This window comes from Sparassis crispa, assembly GCF_003851025.1.
Source record: "Sparassis crispa DNA, contig_000012F, whole genome shotgun sequence".
Classification (NCBI taxonomy): Eukaryota; Fungi; Basidiomycota; class Agaricomycetes; order Polyporales; family Sparassidaceae; genus Sparassis; species Sparassis crispa.
Window position 1 is genome coordinate 1,036,374 of NW_020939759.1, and position 12,660 is coordinate 1,049,033.

Here is a 12,660-nt window from a genome sequence, read left to right on the forward strand (position 1 = left end):
CAACGTTGTCGATCTTCTTAAGAGACTCAGTAGCTCGTACATCCCCTTCATCTTCTCGATTTCTCCTAGAGACTGGCTACGCATGAGTTCTTTTTCAGAGATATCATGGGGGTGAACTGGAGCAACCACTCGAGCTTGACCGAGTGGTGGCCTGCCAGTGTGAAATGTCGTCAACAAGAGAAGTCGCTGGATCTATCCCTATATGGAAGGCCCTTTGTGCCCTAAACTCATGGAAACGGCGCAAGTCGCCACCTGATGGGAACCAAACTCTATTTGGCTTCAAATCCCATTGTCCTTGCCTCGTGGCGTGCATTGCTTTTCCTTGATTGGGACCTGACTCATGCACCTGAATAGCCGAAAGATCTTAGCAATAGATCTACACTTTGATCGAATTCAGGCTGCGGTTGGACACGTTCTGCCTCCAGCGTATAAATACCCGGGTCTGTTGCTCTCCTCTTTCCCCCATCGCCTCTCACCTTCTCCTCTGCGCCATGTGAACGGTTCGGTGCCTCTTCCTGGGTATATATAATCTGGTGCACAGCGCTGTTTCTCTCTATCGCCCTCTCTCTCTTTCCCTCACATACCCTTCCCTTCAAGCACAATGTCTTCTACATGCTCAAGCCGCCTTACGCAAGTTGCTATATGACCACGGCGGATGTCGAACACCAATGGTAAGTCTGCTTCCACATTGTTGTTCGCCGCATGCGCTCAGTGATTTCCTGGCCCCGTAAGCCACTCAGGCGTTAACTGCACGCTTGGACTGGAGCGACACAACGGCGTGAGTTCGTCGTCGTTGACTGGGTTCAACTTCATCTCTGGCGACGGTGGCCACCAATGTGGCCACATCAACACTCTGCCTTTCGACATTGGGCTTTTTTCTAGCAACGGGTGGGTGGGTGCATCATGGTGACATTCTCTTCCTCTGGCGACACTCTTTCCCTCTTGCTACACTATTTCCCTCTGGTGACGCTCTTTTCCTCTGGCGACGGTTCTCTTCTGTTGGACTTGGCGCCATACCTTCTTCTTTTTCTACTTCCCATTGCCTCCCTCCTTTATCGTTCCTTTTGTTTTCGTGACTCTTGTCGACAATCGCGTGGAAAGACCCCCCGAGGGCTGGCGCGGACTTCTACGTGGTCCTCGGGACGAGTACCCCGTCGCCTTCGAAACCAACTCGCGCCAAACTTGAACCTCGCCTGAATCCAAGGTATGTCCGTTGGTTTGATCCTCTTATATTCGTGGACTGATGTTTGGCCTTTTAGATCCAAGACGGCCCTCGACAATCCGGTTGCAAGATGTCGCTCGGACCATCGCCATTCGGGTTGCAAGGCCAGTGCAAGGTGTTGGTTAACATCGGCGACTAGCGTATGGAGCCTGTAAACCCCTTTCAAGGGCGAGATCGACGGAGAGCCGGTGTGCAACGATGTGGGCATTTTATGCCTTCTGCACACCACCATGGCTTTCTGTGACTGGTCGGCAGGTCGCTTTTCGTCCTTTGTTGCTTGCAAGGCGAGCACAAGTTGTTCGTCAGCATCGTTGACTAGCGTGTGGTGCCTGCAAACCCTTCATAAGGGCGAGATATCGGCGGAGAGCCGGTGTGCAACGATGTGGGCATTTCATGCCTTCCGCACACCACCATGGCTTTCTGTGACTGATCTGGCAGGTCGCTTTTCATGCGGTGTTGGCTGCAAGCTGTTCGTCAGCATCAACGACTAGCGTATGGACCCTGTAAACCCTTCTTCAAGGGCGAGATCGACGGAGAGCCGGTGTGCAACAATGTGGGCATTTCATGCCTGCCGGCGCACACCACCATGGCTTTCTGTGACTGGTCGGCAGGTCGCTTTTCGTTCGGTACTGGCTGCAGGTTTGTGCGAGCCTTGCGGTTGTCCTCAGCGGAAGACAAGGTGAGATCTTTAGGGAGTTCATTTCGTCTACGCTTTGATTAACAATGCTACAGTGTCGATGGACAAGAACCATGCAAGGCAACGTGAACGTAGAAGGCTTTCAAGGACTCCATATTCAATATGCATTGCGGCAACAGGTACCTCCAGGTGCGTCCATTCCAACCCCTCTTTTCTCGAGGGCGGGCAGCGCCTGCATCGCAGGCGCTGTCCGGGTGCGGACCTTTACGTGGTCCTCGGGATAAGTACCCCGTCGCCTCAGGGGTGCGGGGGAAACTAACTCGCACCGAATTGAGGTTCGCTTCAATTTCTGTCCACCGTTGTTTGCTAAACATTTCTCGGCATTCCAGACTTTTAGTATTTGATCCTATACGTCTGGAGAATCTGAAATCAAACGAATGTTCGTTCTTCATCGTGTTTCTCGTTCACTGACAAATGGCTATCCTCAGTCCAGACCGAGGATGACCGTTGCCTTCCCTGTCGCATGGTCAGCACGAGGTGCCAGCCAGCGTCGCGTGAGGAGCATAAGCACTACATCCTTACTCAAGGAAGACCGGCGGAACGACCCGGTGCGGCACTTGTTGCCTCCGCGCACTGTAGAGCTCTCCGTGTCTGGTCGGCAGCCGGCTCGTTACTCGGCGTTGGCGGACAGTTTGCGCTCACCTTGCGGTTGCCCTCAAGGGGAGACGGATTTGCTGAAGGATATCTTGCGATCTCATTAAGGTGTGCTGTCTCCTTTCGGGCTAACCGTTGTTTGGAGGTGCCAAGCCGAGGGCGGGCGCTGCCTTCCAGCCGCCCTCCTGTCAGTGCATGTTTCTAGGTGAGCAGCTGCTTCTCTCGTCTAGGTTACACTTGCTCTGGCGGCTTCGTCAAACCTACTTGTTGTTGTGTCAGCGTTCTCTGGCGAAAAGATACTGCGGGTCCCTTGCACGTACTGGTTCTGGTCTCTGAAGATAAGTCGACCACGGGAGTCGACTTTGGCGAGACAGGACTGCGGTTTTCTTTTGTGTAAAGGTGAGTCACCGGTGGTTCCCTGGAATCCAATCTGGCGGCACGGCTCTTGAGCGACGCTGCTCGAGTCTTCGGCGACGCAACTGTTTGGCGACGATTCATTGCTAGTCTACTTTTTTGATAATAGTCTATGAAGTCTGGCTGATTTGATGCTTGTGCTTGGCTATCTGGTGACAATATTATGTCGGTGAGTGTTGTAGCATGATATCGTCTTTTTTTCGTTTGATTTCTGTCAGAATGAATTCTCAAGTCCCGACACTACGTGATGTGGCAGTAATTAAATGATGTTTTCTATGTGGTTATTGGTGAGCGAGGCCTTCACCTGAGTTCGGCAAGTTTCTGCAGTATTCGTCTGCTGCTTTCACATCTGTATTGAACGTAGACGTGACTATATGTTCCACTTGAGTGCTGCTGCGATTCACAACTCTTTTTTTCTTCAGTGAGTACTCTCTTGGCCAACATACTACGGCGCTCGTCCGCTTTCACACTGGTTGCACGTAAAATCGCGACAAGACCCATATCCAGTACATCAATTACCACGCAAGGCCAAGTGAATCCAGGCGCGTCCATTTTCTTTTCCCGAGGGCGGGCGGCGCTTGCGATGGAGGCGCTGTCCGGGCACGGACCTTTACGTGGTCCTCGGGATAAGTACCTCGTTGCTTCATGGCAGCGGGCGAAACCAACTCGTGCCGAACTTCAGGTATCTTATCTCGTTTTCTTACGTGACTTCTTCTTGCCGCGATATCGAGGGCAAGAACACATTTAGATAATACGCTTGCTGGCCATCTTCCACCAAGCAGCGTGGCAAAAGAATGGTGAGTCTCATAAAACGTTGGAATCCTTTATTGACTTTGGGCTCAGCGTAGAAACTCTGTGGCAACATCTTTTGCGTTTCACTCCGCGGCGACGCTCGCACTGACTGATTTCTCTCAGCGACACCTTCTTCCTCTTCTGACTGTGACTGGCGACGTTGACTATGATACTTTTGGCTCGGTCATCTCTCGTACCTCGGGACCGTCTGATACCGGCTGACTACAGCGTTTGTGAAGACGCGAAGCAACCGCACTGAAATATCTCTGTGATTGCTCTTATCGACTACGTCGGTGTGCTTATTCTATCTCTGCAGTGATTAGGTTCTTCTACGTTGAAGCTCCAAGTCCTAGGATTCAGCTTGTCTGGTATGATTCAATTGTCTGTGGCGATCATATTGTCCTCAGGATTGCAACTCGAAGAAGCATCATTGCTCCATTTTCTGTTGGCTCTGTTTCTGAATCTTTTTCAAACGTTCGTGCAATGGCCCAAGTCTTGTCTCTGTTTCTCTCCGTTTACTTTCCTGTGTGCTGAGTCGGGGACGGATCGAGCCTGCAGACAGTGCAAACACGTCCGGGTACGTGGTCCTCAAGATACAGTAAGTACGTCGTCGCCTTATCATGAGGAAAACTAACCGGTGTTGAACTTCTCTCTGTCATGACTGAATATATTACATAAGGACCTTGTGGTACATGTTGTCCGCGAACCTAGACGAGTTTCCTATCGCACTTGCGAAATTAGGCTCGCCTACCATTGAGATGGGTGATACTGATACTGATAGCGTACGTAATCACATCACGTGTTGAGCTGGCCATACGTAGTAGCCGTTCCCCAGCTCCCTGGTGAGTTGATGGGCAAGGAGAAGCACAGACGGCTTCGTGGGTTGTGTACGCAGCTGTGTAGATACGCTTCGACGCTGCTACTCATGCGGCGCGACCGCGGCCTTCAATACACCAACATTGCCCTCGCATGAAATGCTACGCGAGAATATTGAGTATGCGCCACGACGCGACATGGCGCGACGCGACTCGCCAAGCCGTCGGCCGGTGCACTCTGCTCTTCACGGTACGCACGATTCTGTTTATTTTACCAGCCTTCAAGTACCGTCGACAATCGAGATATCGCGTTCTATCCACTCAATAATACTCCGCTTTCGCTTTTCTGATATCGCTGGGTGAACGTTTGCCGGCATTCAAGTTGGACGCGCGCGACTCGACAATCCAACAGCCGGGATCTTCAGGCATCGAAAATTCACGTTCAAGTTCACGGTGCGATGGAGAACGAAGAGCGCGATGAATATGATGAATATTTCTGGGAATTTGACTACGATTCCGTGGAAGCTGTGACGCCCAGGTTACAGCTTACCTCGAAAAATGTGCAAATGGAATTGGTGCCCAGGTAAGTGCTATATCTATTCTAATACTTACTCTGCATGCCAAACATGTCTTCTACAGTAAAAGTGCCAACAATTTTGATGCACAAAAGCAAAACAACGCGCACCAGCGATCCCTGTCCCTTCCTCGCAATGCAGCAGTCATTCGCCCCTCAGCCCCTCCTGTTTCCCGTTCCAACAGTACACGCAGAAGCTCCGATGAGCCACAGAATGCGCGACTGCGGTCCTTGTCCCTTCCTCGCAGTACTGCAGCCGTTCGCCCCTCAGCTCCCATTTCCCAGTCTGACGGTACGCGCAGAAGCTCCGATGAGCCGCAGAATGAGAAACGTGCTGTGCGTGCAAACACGACATCTACTGCAGGCAGCGTAGTGGTGACGCGCAAACGCGGGAGACCAAAGGGAACGGGACACAAGCAGCTTGCGCGCAAGGCAGCTGAGGAAGCAGGGGAGGTCAGCGAAGAGCCGATCAGACGTGGACGTGGACGTCCTCGTAAGAATTTACAGCTCGTTGCGAGCAGTGTACGTGTGGAGGTTATTCAGGTATGTCTAATTCTGATTTTCAAGGACTTACTAAAGCTGACATAACATCAGGACAAAATTCATATTCGAGGGACGCCGGGTACTACTGCATCTACCTTGCAGCACAAAAATGCTCCCACTATCGTGTCAGTGCCACCCATCATTGATAACCAAGATGACCTATCCCTAGCTCCTGGACACAACACCCAATCCCCGACAGACGTGACACAGCCCGTGGACATATCGTCCAACTGTGAGCCTCTTGACCCACCTCCTGCAATCCGATATGTACTGCCAGAGGAAGACCCGACCCGCCCGGTGGATGGTGTCGCTGACGAGGAGGCCGTTGACGGTGATGGATATATTGGATTAGTGATGGATGGATTAGGACAGGAGGACGATGTTCCTGTGGAGGATGAAGAGGCAGATCCTGGTGAGGTGAATGCTGGGGATTCTCCCACTGCGCCGAAATCAAAGCGCCGTGCTCTTCCGTCTTGGTTGATGCGCGAATTCAACGAGAAAGTCACCGAGGCACGCCAGCGTGGAGACAGCGATAAGTTACCGGCACTGTATCGGAGTGGCACCTTTTGGTTTCCTCAAAAATCTCGTTACTTCACTCTTCGCAGTAACAAAGTCTCTCCGCAAGATCTGTACTCGCCACAGTTCTTTCTATGGGACCCCCTTCCTTTGACGCCACATGGCATCCCCTGTCCGAAATGCAAGACAAAGCTCTATCGCGATGGACATGTCTTGTACCCTCGGCGCGTTGTTGACTTTGACAAAGCCTTCTGGATTATCGGCTACCGCTATCGCTGCCCAAGCTGCATATTTCCAAAGTCGGGCAAGACCGGCAACATCACATTTCGCAGCTGGGATTCTCGCATCCTAGCACAACTGCCTCCAGATCTATGTGCTGAGTTCCCTGCATATTTGAGCCGACGCAGTGGGATGTCTCAACAGGTCTTCCAGTTTATGCGCTCGTGCTTCCAGAATGGTATGGGAGCAAAGCAATTCTCTGATACGCTGCGAGTCCAACATCTTCGGCACTATGATCTCATGCAACTTCAGTATCTCCAATTCCTCCAAGGTCATCGTGCCCTCGGTGAATGGCTGGGGGACCGCACATTTGCACCTTTTCTTCCGTTTGATGACACCTCTCTCGACGGATACCATGGTTTTGTCCCAAGCTCGCAGTGGCTCCGTAATATGTATGACCAGTTTATGGAGGGGCATGAACATGATATCAATCAGCACACATCAATGCTGACTGCTGAAATCTGTGCAATTGACCACAGTCATAAGGTGAGCTCCATTGTATACTAGTGGTTCATGTAATATAACAGACCTTCATCCTCACAGATCACGAAACATGTTCTAAAGATGAATGGAGTTGAGATTTACTGCGGGCTTCTCACTGTCACCAATGAAAGGGGTGAGATCCGTGTGTGTAACCTTGTTGCAACCAAGGCTCACTCACAATTTGAACTTGCTCTCGTGCGCATGCGAGAATCCTTGGAGCTATATGGTCATCGGCAACCAACTCTCTTCTACACTGATAATATGGCAGACAAGCAATTTCTGGAAACATCTTTCCCTTCTCTTCGTGAGAATGTCATTCCAGTGGAGAAGTATGCTCATCTTGATCAACTTGTAATCCCATCGCATGTCAATGTCTATGTGAAGGAGACTGCAGATGCCATCCAGCAAGCGATACTGACAATCATTGATCAAGTTGATGAAAACAATCCAATAACCGTTGGTTTTGATGCAGAGTGGAATGTGGACTTAGCGGAAGCTGGTCAGAGCCATGGTCGTGCACGAACAGCAATTATCCAGATTGCTTTTGGCAATCAAGTGTACATCCTCAAGGTAAGTTGTTTATATCATGGATACATGCAGGACTGACTCGTCTTATAGATAGGGCAAATTCTTGCTGCAGGAGCCTTTCCAACAAGTCTTCAGTCATTTCTTTCTAGTCATCATATCCGGAAAGTTGGCCGCCTTGTGGATGTGGACCTGTGTCATCTTGAGATGGAGACACACTCTTCCATGCCTTTCACAGGTGGCTTTGATCTGGCGAAGATGGCAAAAGAACGACATGTTGTTTCTAGTGCACAAGTTAGTCTTTCAGACCTTTGTGCTATTGTCCTGCAGAAATGCTTGGACAAGTCGGTTCCTGAGCGTGTCTCTATGACATGGGAAAATGTGACTCTCACACAGGAACAGATTAAGTATGCTGCCCTGGATGCTTATGCATCTCTGCGGATATACGAGGAGCTTCAAAAGGTACCCGCACCTGGACCCTTGCCACTGAATCCACTTCCATCACTTCCAGTGCTGCTGTATCACACCGACAACACTCGCTTGATTGCCAAAGGAATTATCTCACACTACGCCAGCAAAGACAAATATGATGAGATCAATCTCACATCAAAACGGACTGTGATTCAAGTTGATGAAGTCCTTGTTCCTGGTGCAATCATTGGAACACATCACAAACGTGCTCTCACAGATTTTGGATCACCACCCTTTGACCTTGTATGCTTGCGGTCACATCTTCGTACACGCCAATCAGATCTGATAACTTCAGAGGCATCCCCCTCTGGATCGCCTCCATCAGTCATATCTTCTGCTGCTGAAAACAATTCCAGACATTTTGACGCACTCTCTGATGGACCTGTGACTGGTTCACACTGCTCTGAAGATGAATCAGTGTCACAAGACAATCTTGAGGGCATTGGACCAGCAGTGCTTGACTGTGAAGAGGCTGAGCCTGTCCCATGGGATTCTGACATCAGTGGTATTGACCGAGATCAGGACAGTGAAGCTACTGGAAAGGCTATTCTAGATGCTCTGCCTTCTCAGTGGGACCTACCAATTCGAAGCCGAGTACTCAAGGATCCATTCCACGTGTTTAACATGCTTTACATCCCAAAGACACATGGACTGTGAGTTGCATTTGCCCAAGCATTACGTGACACCATCTTCATTCCAGATCAAGGTGACAAGCAGAAAATTTGTCAATATCTCTCCAGTCTCAATCCATCACGTACTTGGGAGGATATGCGACATGTTTCTCCCAAGTGGCTTTGGAAGCGCTGCAAACGTCTTATCCCTCCACCAGAATTGCTGTATCCTCATGTTGCTCGCATTTTTCAGGCATATGGACCACTGAAGGATGCAAAGACAGGCTTACCACTATTCAATATAGCAGCTTGGCATGTTGCAAAGAACATCCTGTCCCTGATCCAACTGGGCTACTTGTCGGATCCACCTGGAATTGCACTCTATTATACTCTTGGAGTGGATGAAAAGGCAGGAAGACTCCCCATGTATCGATGTATCCGCGGAACTAATTGGACAGAGGGCGGAGTGCATAAACATCTGCGGTCAAGATTACCCATATCCGGTGTATCTCCACGACATATGCTCTCTTGCTTGCTTGACTTCATTTTGCGACACAATCTCTTGAGTACCAATACTTGTGCTATGAAGCATTAATGGTTATGATTTTCCTCAGGTCGGAACTTACAATGCCACGGGTCGGCAATATTCAGGTCATTACGACATCTGGTTGACCAATCAGCTACAGGAACTCACCGCAGTGACCGCTGACATTATTCCTGATGCTCGTCAGATGGGCAGTTGGGTGAATGGCAATCTATACAGGCCAAGTTCTGAGGTATTCGGCATCCTACCTATCCCAGAGGATGTGAGGGTGCATAGCGGCATGCAGCAATACCAACCAACCTTTGATCAAAAGCAGCAGCATACATACCTGGCCGCCAAGCAGGAAACTCGGAAAGCCGTGCTCCCACTTCATTCGGGAGCAGAGTACCAGTTATTCAGCAAGCTTATGCAGGAGGAACCAGCCTTTAATCAGACTGACAAAGAACCAGAATGGGTTCAAGCTGTGAGGATATGGAATCGGGTTGCGGAGTCCAATCCCGAAATTTTATACAAGGTATGTATCCGGCACGCTCACAAGCAACTTGGCAGTCACAATTGAATTTATCACAGCTCGTTGAACACCTCAAGAGCTATTATGCAACATGGAAGAGTAATATGAATGTCAAATATACTCTGGCACAGACACACGAGAGCAGAAAAACTATTGATACCACAGTCCGTGATCCACTCAGATCGAAGCAGGCGCCGCAAACCTGCATCGACACATTCTACACTCCAAGGGCCAAGCTCCTCCATGGCATCTCCAACCACTCCGCTCCTTCTACCATCCACGGGAATGGTCAACCCTGCACGTCAGTTGGAGGCACTCGCGCGCAAACGTGCGCTCGATGCAACCTCCGTTGAGCGGCCGATGAAGAAGGCACGGAAAGAACGTACCTGTCCGAAATGTGGTTCCGCGAAGTGCAACGGACGGCAGGCAGCATGGCGCTGCCCAAACGCATGCCGCGACTGCGGCAAAAAGGCATGTCGAGGTCGTAATAGCAAAAGGCCGAATAAGCCATGTTGGGATGGTTGGGTCGATGGCTAGTTGTAACAATAAATAGCTGCATAGCGAGTACGAGATTACGATCAGACCGCGATAGCGATCGGCCTCAGTATTCAAAAGTGCGGGCGCTTATCTATTTTCTTTTTATTTTATTTTCACCCATCTCAATCGCTATCGAGCCCGAAATTATATCTCCGTTTCATCCGATCCGATCGGGTGTGTCCTAACCCTAATTCAAGAAAACTCCTAACCCTAAATAAAGCATGTTTGATTTAAACCGACTTCGATTCGACTTTGACCACCACCAAGTTCCTCGCCTTCCGCTTCACACCTCTCTGCGTGGCACTTGTCAGATAGTGTGATACCCAAGCACGAAATGCATTCCACTCTTGTGCGGCTGGCTGAATCTATTTCCAAGAGACCTCTAAACCTCCAAAAAACAAGTGCTATTCTTCTCCCACCCCTACCGTGAGTACTAAGCGCAGGCTATTCAGAATAACCGAGTTTATGGCACGGCAGACTATACCGGAGAATCCTTCGTGCTCATCGCTCACTTCCGTATGAGATGCGGTCACTAGGTGACGACTACGTCAGAGCCGGTAAGATCCACTGCCTCACCGGAGTACTTGGTTGACCGCTGTCTCTAGAATTCCGACGGCATCAAGAGATAGAAAACAAAGTACACGTAATTGGTTTCCTATCACAATGGAAACAGTATCTCGATGAGCTACCTGTTGGCCCCGAAGCTAAGCACTTCACGGGCAAGAAATTAGATCCGACAGTTCTGGAGAAGGTGTGCGGGCCCAGGAAATAAAGGAAAATGTCTAACCATATGCTTTCAGATGTCTGCAGAGCAGCTAGGTCAGCTTTACGAGTTGATGCATGCCACGAAGGACGTCTGGAAGCCCGTTGGTGAGGATACGGAAGTAGGCGTGAAGCCATGAGTATAATGCTTTCTTCCGCTATCAGTGTAACATTGAAAATACGGTGTTTTCCTCCGTGAGTCTTCGCGATCTGTTTGGTCATGAGTCCTCAACGCGCCACTGTCCAAACATTCAGTACGTTATTCCTCCCCTCGAATTGACAGTCTCATGAAGCACGTCAAAGGCCGTTTCGTCCGAGCTTCCCTCTTTTTGTCTGCTTCTACACATCAAGCATCTCTTCGGCGGTCATGACGATATGTACTGGGAACAAAGCTACTATCCTGCACTCGGACTCGTCACAGACAAACCCCTCCCTTCCGGCTCATATGTGTCTCATCTACCCCAGCCCTCTTCAGCCACTTATTTCGCGTCTCACGTTGTCCGAGCTTTCCGAACCGTCGCTCTTCGTGTGATCGGGCTCGCTCGGGATTACGTATGACCAATCACAGCCGCAACCACAAAGTGCCGATGGATCACCTGATGAAGAGATCACGTGGCTACCTAAGTCGCTCTCTTAAGAACGCGATCATCTGAAAGGTCTCGAAATTCGCATATCATCTGCCCACTCGTTCAGTCACCTTCTAAGTCTTATTGTTTGCAGACAATGTCCCAAGTTCTGGTCAGTGTGTCGGATTTCTGGGAGATGTGTACTGACGCAGAGCAGACAGTCAGCCCTAACACAGAGCCGTTCGCCGAGCTTCCCCCCATCTGCGCTAGATTGTTCGAGGCCAAGGCCAAGCAAGGTACGACATCCACATCTCTGCTATGAAGTCTCGCAATAAATGGTGCAATGCACGAATTGCGCAGGCTTGACCTTTGACCAGATCGGCAAGGCCATCGGCCGCGATGAAATATGGGTCGCTGCACTCTTCTACGGACAGGTGCGCAACATCTTATCCTTGTCTTTAGCACGCGCACGGTTTGACCTTTGTCTTTGTGCAGGCGAAGGCGAATACCGATGAGATTGCCAAGTTATCTCAGGTGCTCGAGCTCCCTGGTAACAACCTCTCCGAGCTCTGCGATGCATGGATCCCTCGTCGCGGTCTTGGCCCCATGCCCCCACGGGACCCTGTCCTGTACCGTCTGTACGAGGGCGTCATGGTCTACGGCAACGCCATCAAGGCCATCATTCACGAGAAGGCACGTTCCTTCCTCCCCACTGTAGTGTTGCTCACCCCGCTTTGGGTTCAGTTTGGCGACGGCATCATGTCCATGATCGACTGCAAGGTCAACGTTGAGCGCAAGCCGGACCCCAAGGGCGACCGCGTCGTTCTCACCTTCGAGTGCGTCTTCTTTTTCTTGGCATGTCAGGGTATATCAGTTTAACCGATGCAATTTTCTCCGTGTCTGTGTTATCGCAGTGGGAAGTTCCTCCCGTACCTCAAGTGGTAGACTAAAAAATGCGCGTGAGCGTGGCACAGGATGTACGATAAAGACATAATGCATGTAAGAGTAGGGGAGACGACAGAGATGCTTGCGCTTGTCGGTACAAACTGCACGGACGTTTATTCCACAACAATACATCCATAACAGTGTGATCTCATGCTTGTTCGCTCTACTCGCGCAATGACAAACCAGGACTATCGTCAGTTCACATAAGAAAATGCGCCGTGCACATCTAATCCTACAACTCCATCCCAGGCATAGATAC

At 50.3% G+C, this 12,660-nt stretch overlaps 4 protein-coding genes across 4 annotated transcripts; all 4 read left to right on the plus strand.

Moving 5' to 3' along the window:
- Positions 1-655: 655 nt before the first annotated feature.
- SCP_1303570 (hypothetical protein) lies at positions 656-1,361 on the plus strand (the record flags this gene model as incomplete). The annotated part of the gene is made up of 4 exons (XM_027763653.1): positions 656-671; positions 733-778; positions 1,112-1,208; positions 1,260-1,361. 4 exons carry the CDS (start codon positions 656-658, stop codon positions 1,359-1,361), a joined length of 261 nt encoding a protein of 86 aa, XP_027619454.1.
- A 3,631-nt stretch (positions 1,362-4,992) lies between these two features.
- On the plus strand, positions 4,993-8,582 carry SCP_1303580 (hypothetical protein; the record flags this gene model as incomplete). The annotated part of the gene is made up of 5 exons (XM_027763654.1): positions 4,993-5,117; positions 5,174-5,651; positions 5,703-6,932; positions 6,990-7,499; positions 7,548-8,582. The coding sequence occupies 5 exons, from the start codon at positions 4,993-4,995 to the stop codon at positions 8,580-8,582; spliced, it is 3,378 nt and encodes a 1,125-aa protein (XP_027619455.1).
- A 1,880-nt stretch (positions 8,583-10,462) lies between these two features.
- On the plus strand, positions 10,463-11,030 carry SCP_1303590 (Succinate dehydrogenase assembly factor 3, mitochondrial; the record flags this gene model as incomplete). The annotated part of the gene is made up of 4 exons (XM_027763655.1): positions 10,463-10,554; positions 10,606-10,685; positions 10,734-10,879; positions 10,929-11,030. 4 exons carry the CDS (start codon positions 10,463-10,465, stop codon positions 11,028-11,030), a joined length of 420 nt encoding a protein of 139 aa, XP_027619456.1.
- A 583-nt stretch (positions 11,031-11,613) lies between these two features.
- Positions 11,614-12,401, plus strand: SCP_1303600 (Cyanate hydratase; the record flags this gene model as incomplete). Its single annotated transcript, XM_027763656.1, has 6 exons — positions 11,614-11,628; positions 11,674-11,752; positions 11,817-11,890; positions 11,952-12,149; positions 12,201-12,292; positions 12,371-12,401. 6 exons carry the CDS (start codon positions 11,614-11,616, stop codon positions 12,399-12,401), a joined length of 489 nt encoding a protein of 162 aa, XP_027619457.1.
- Positions 12,402-12,660: the final 259 nt, after the last annotated feature.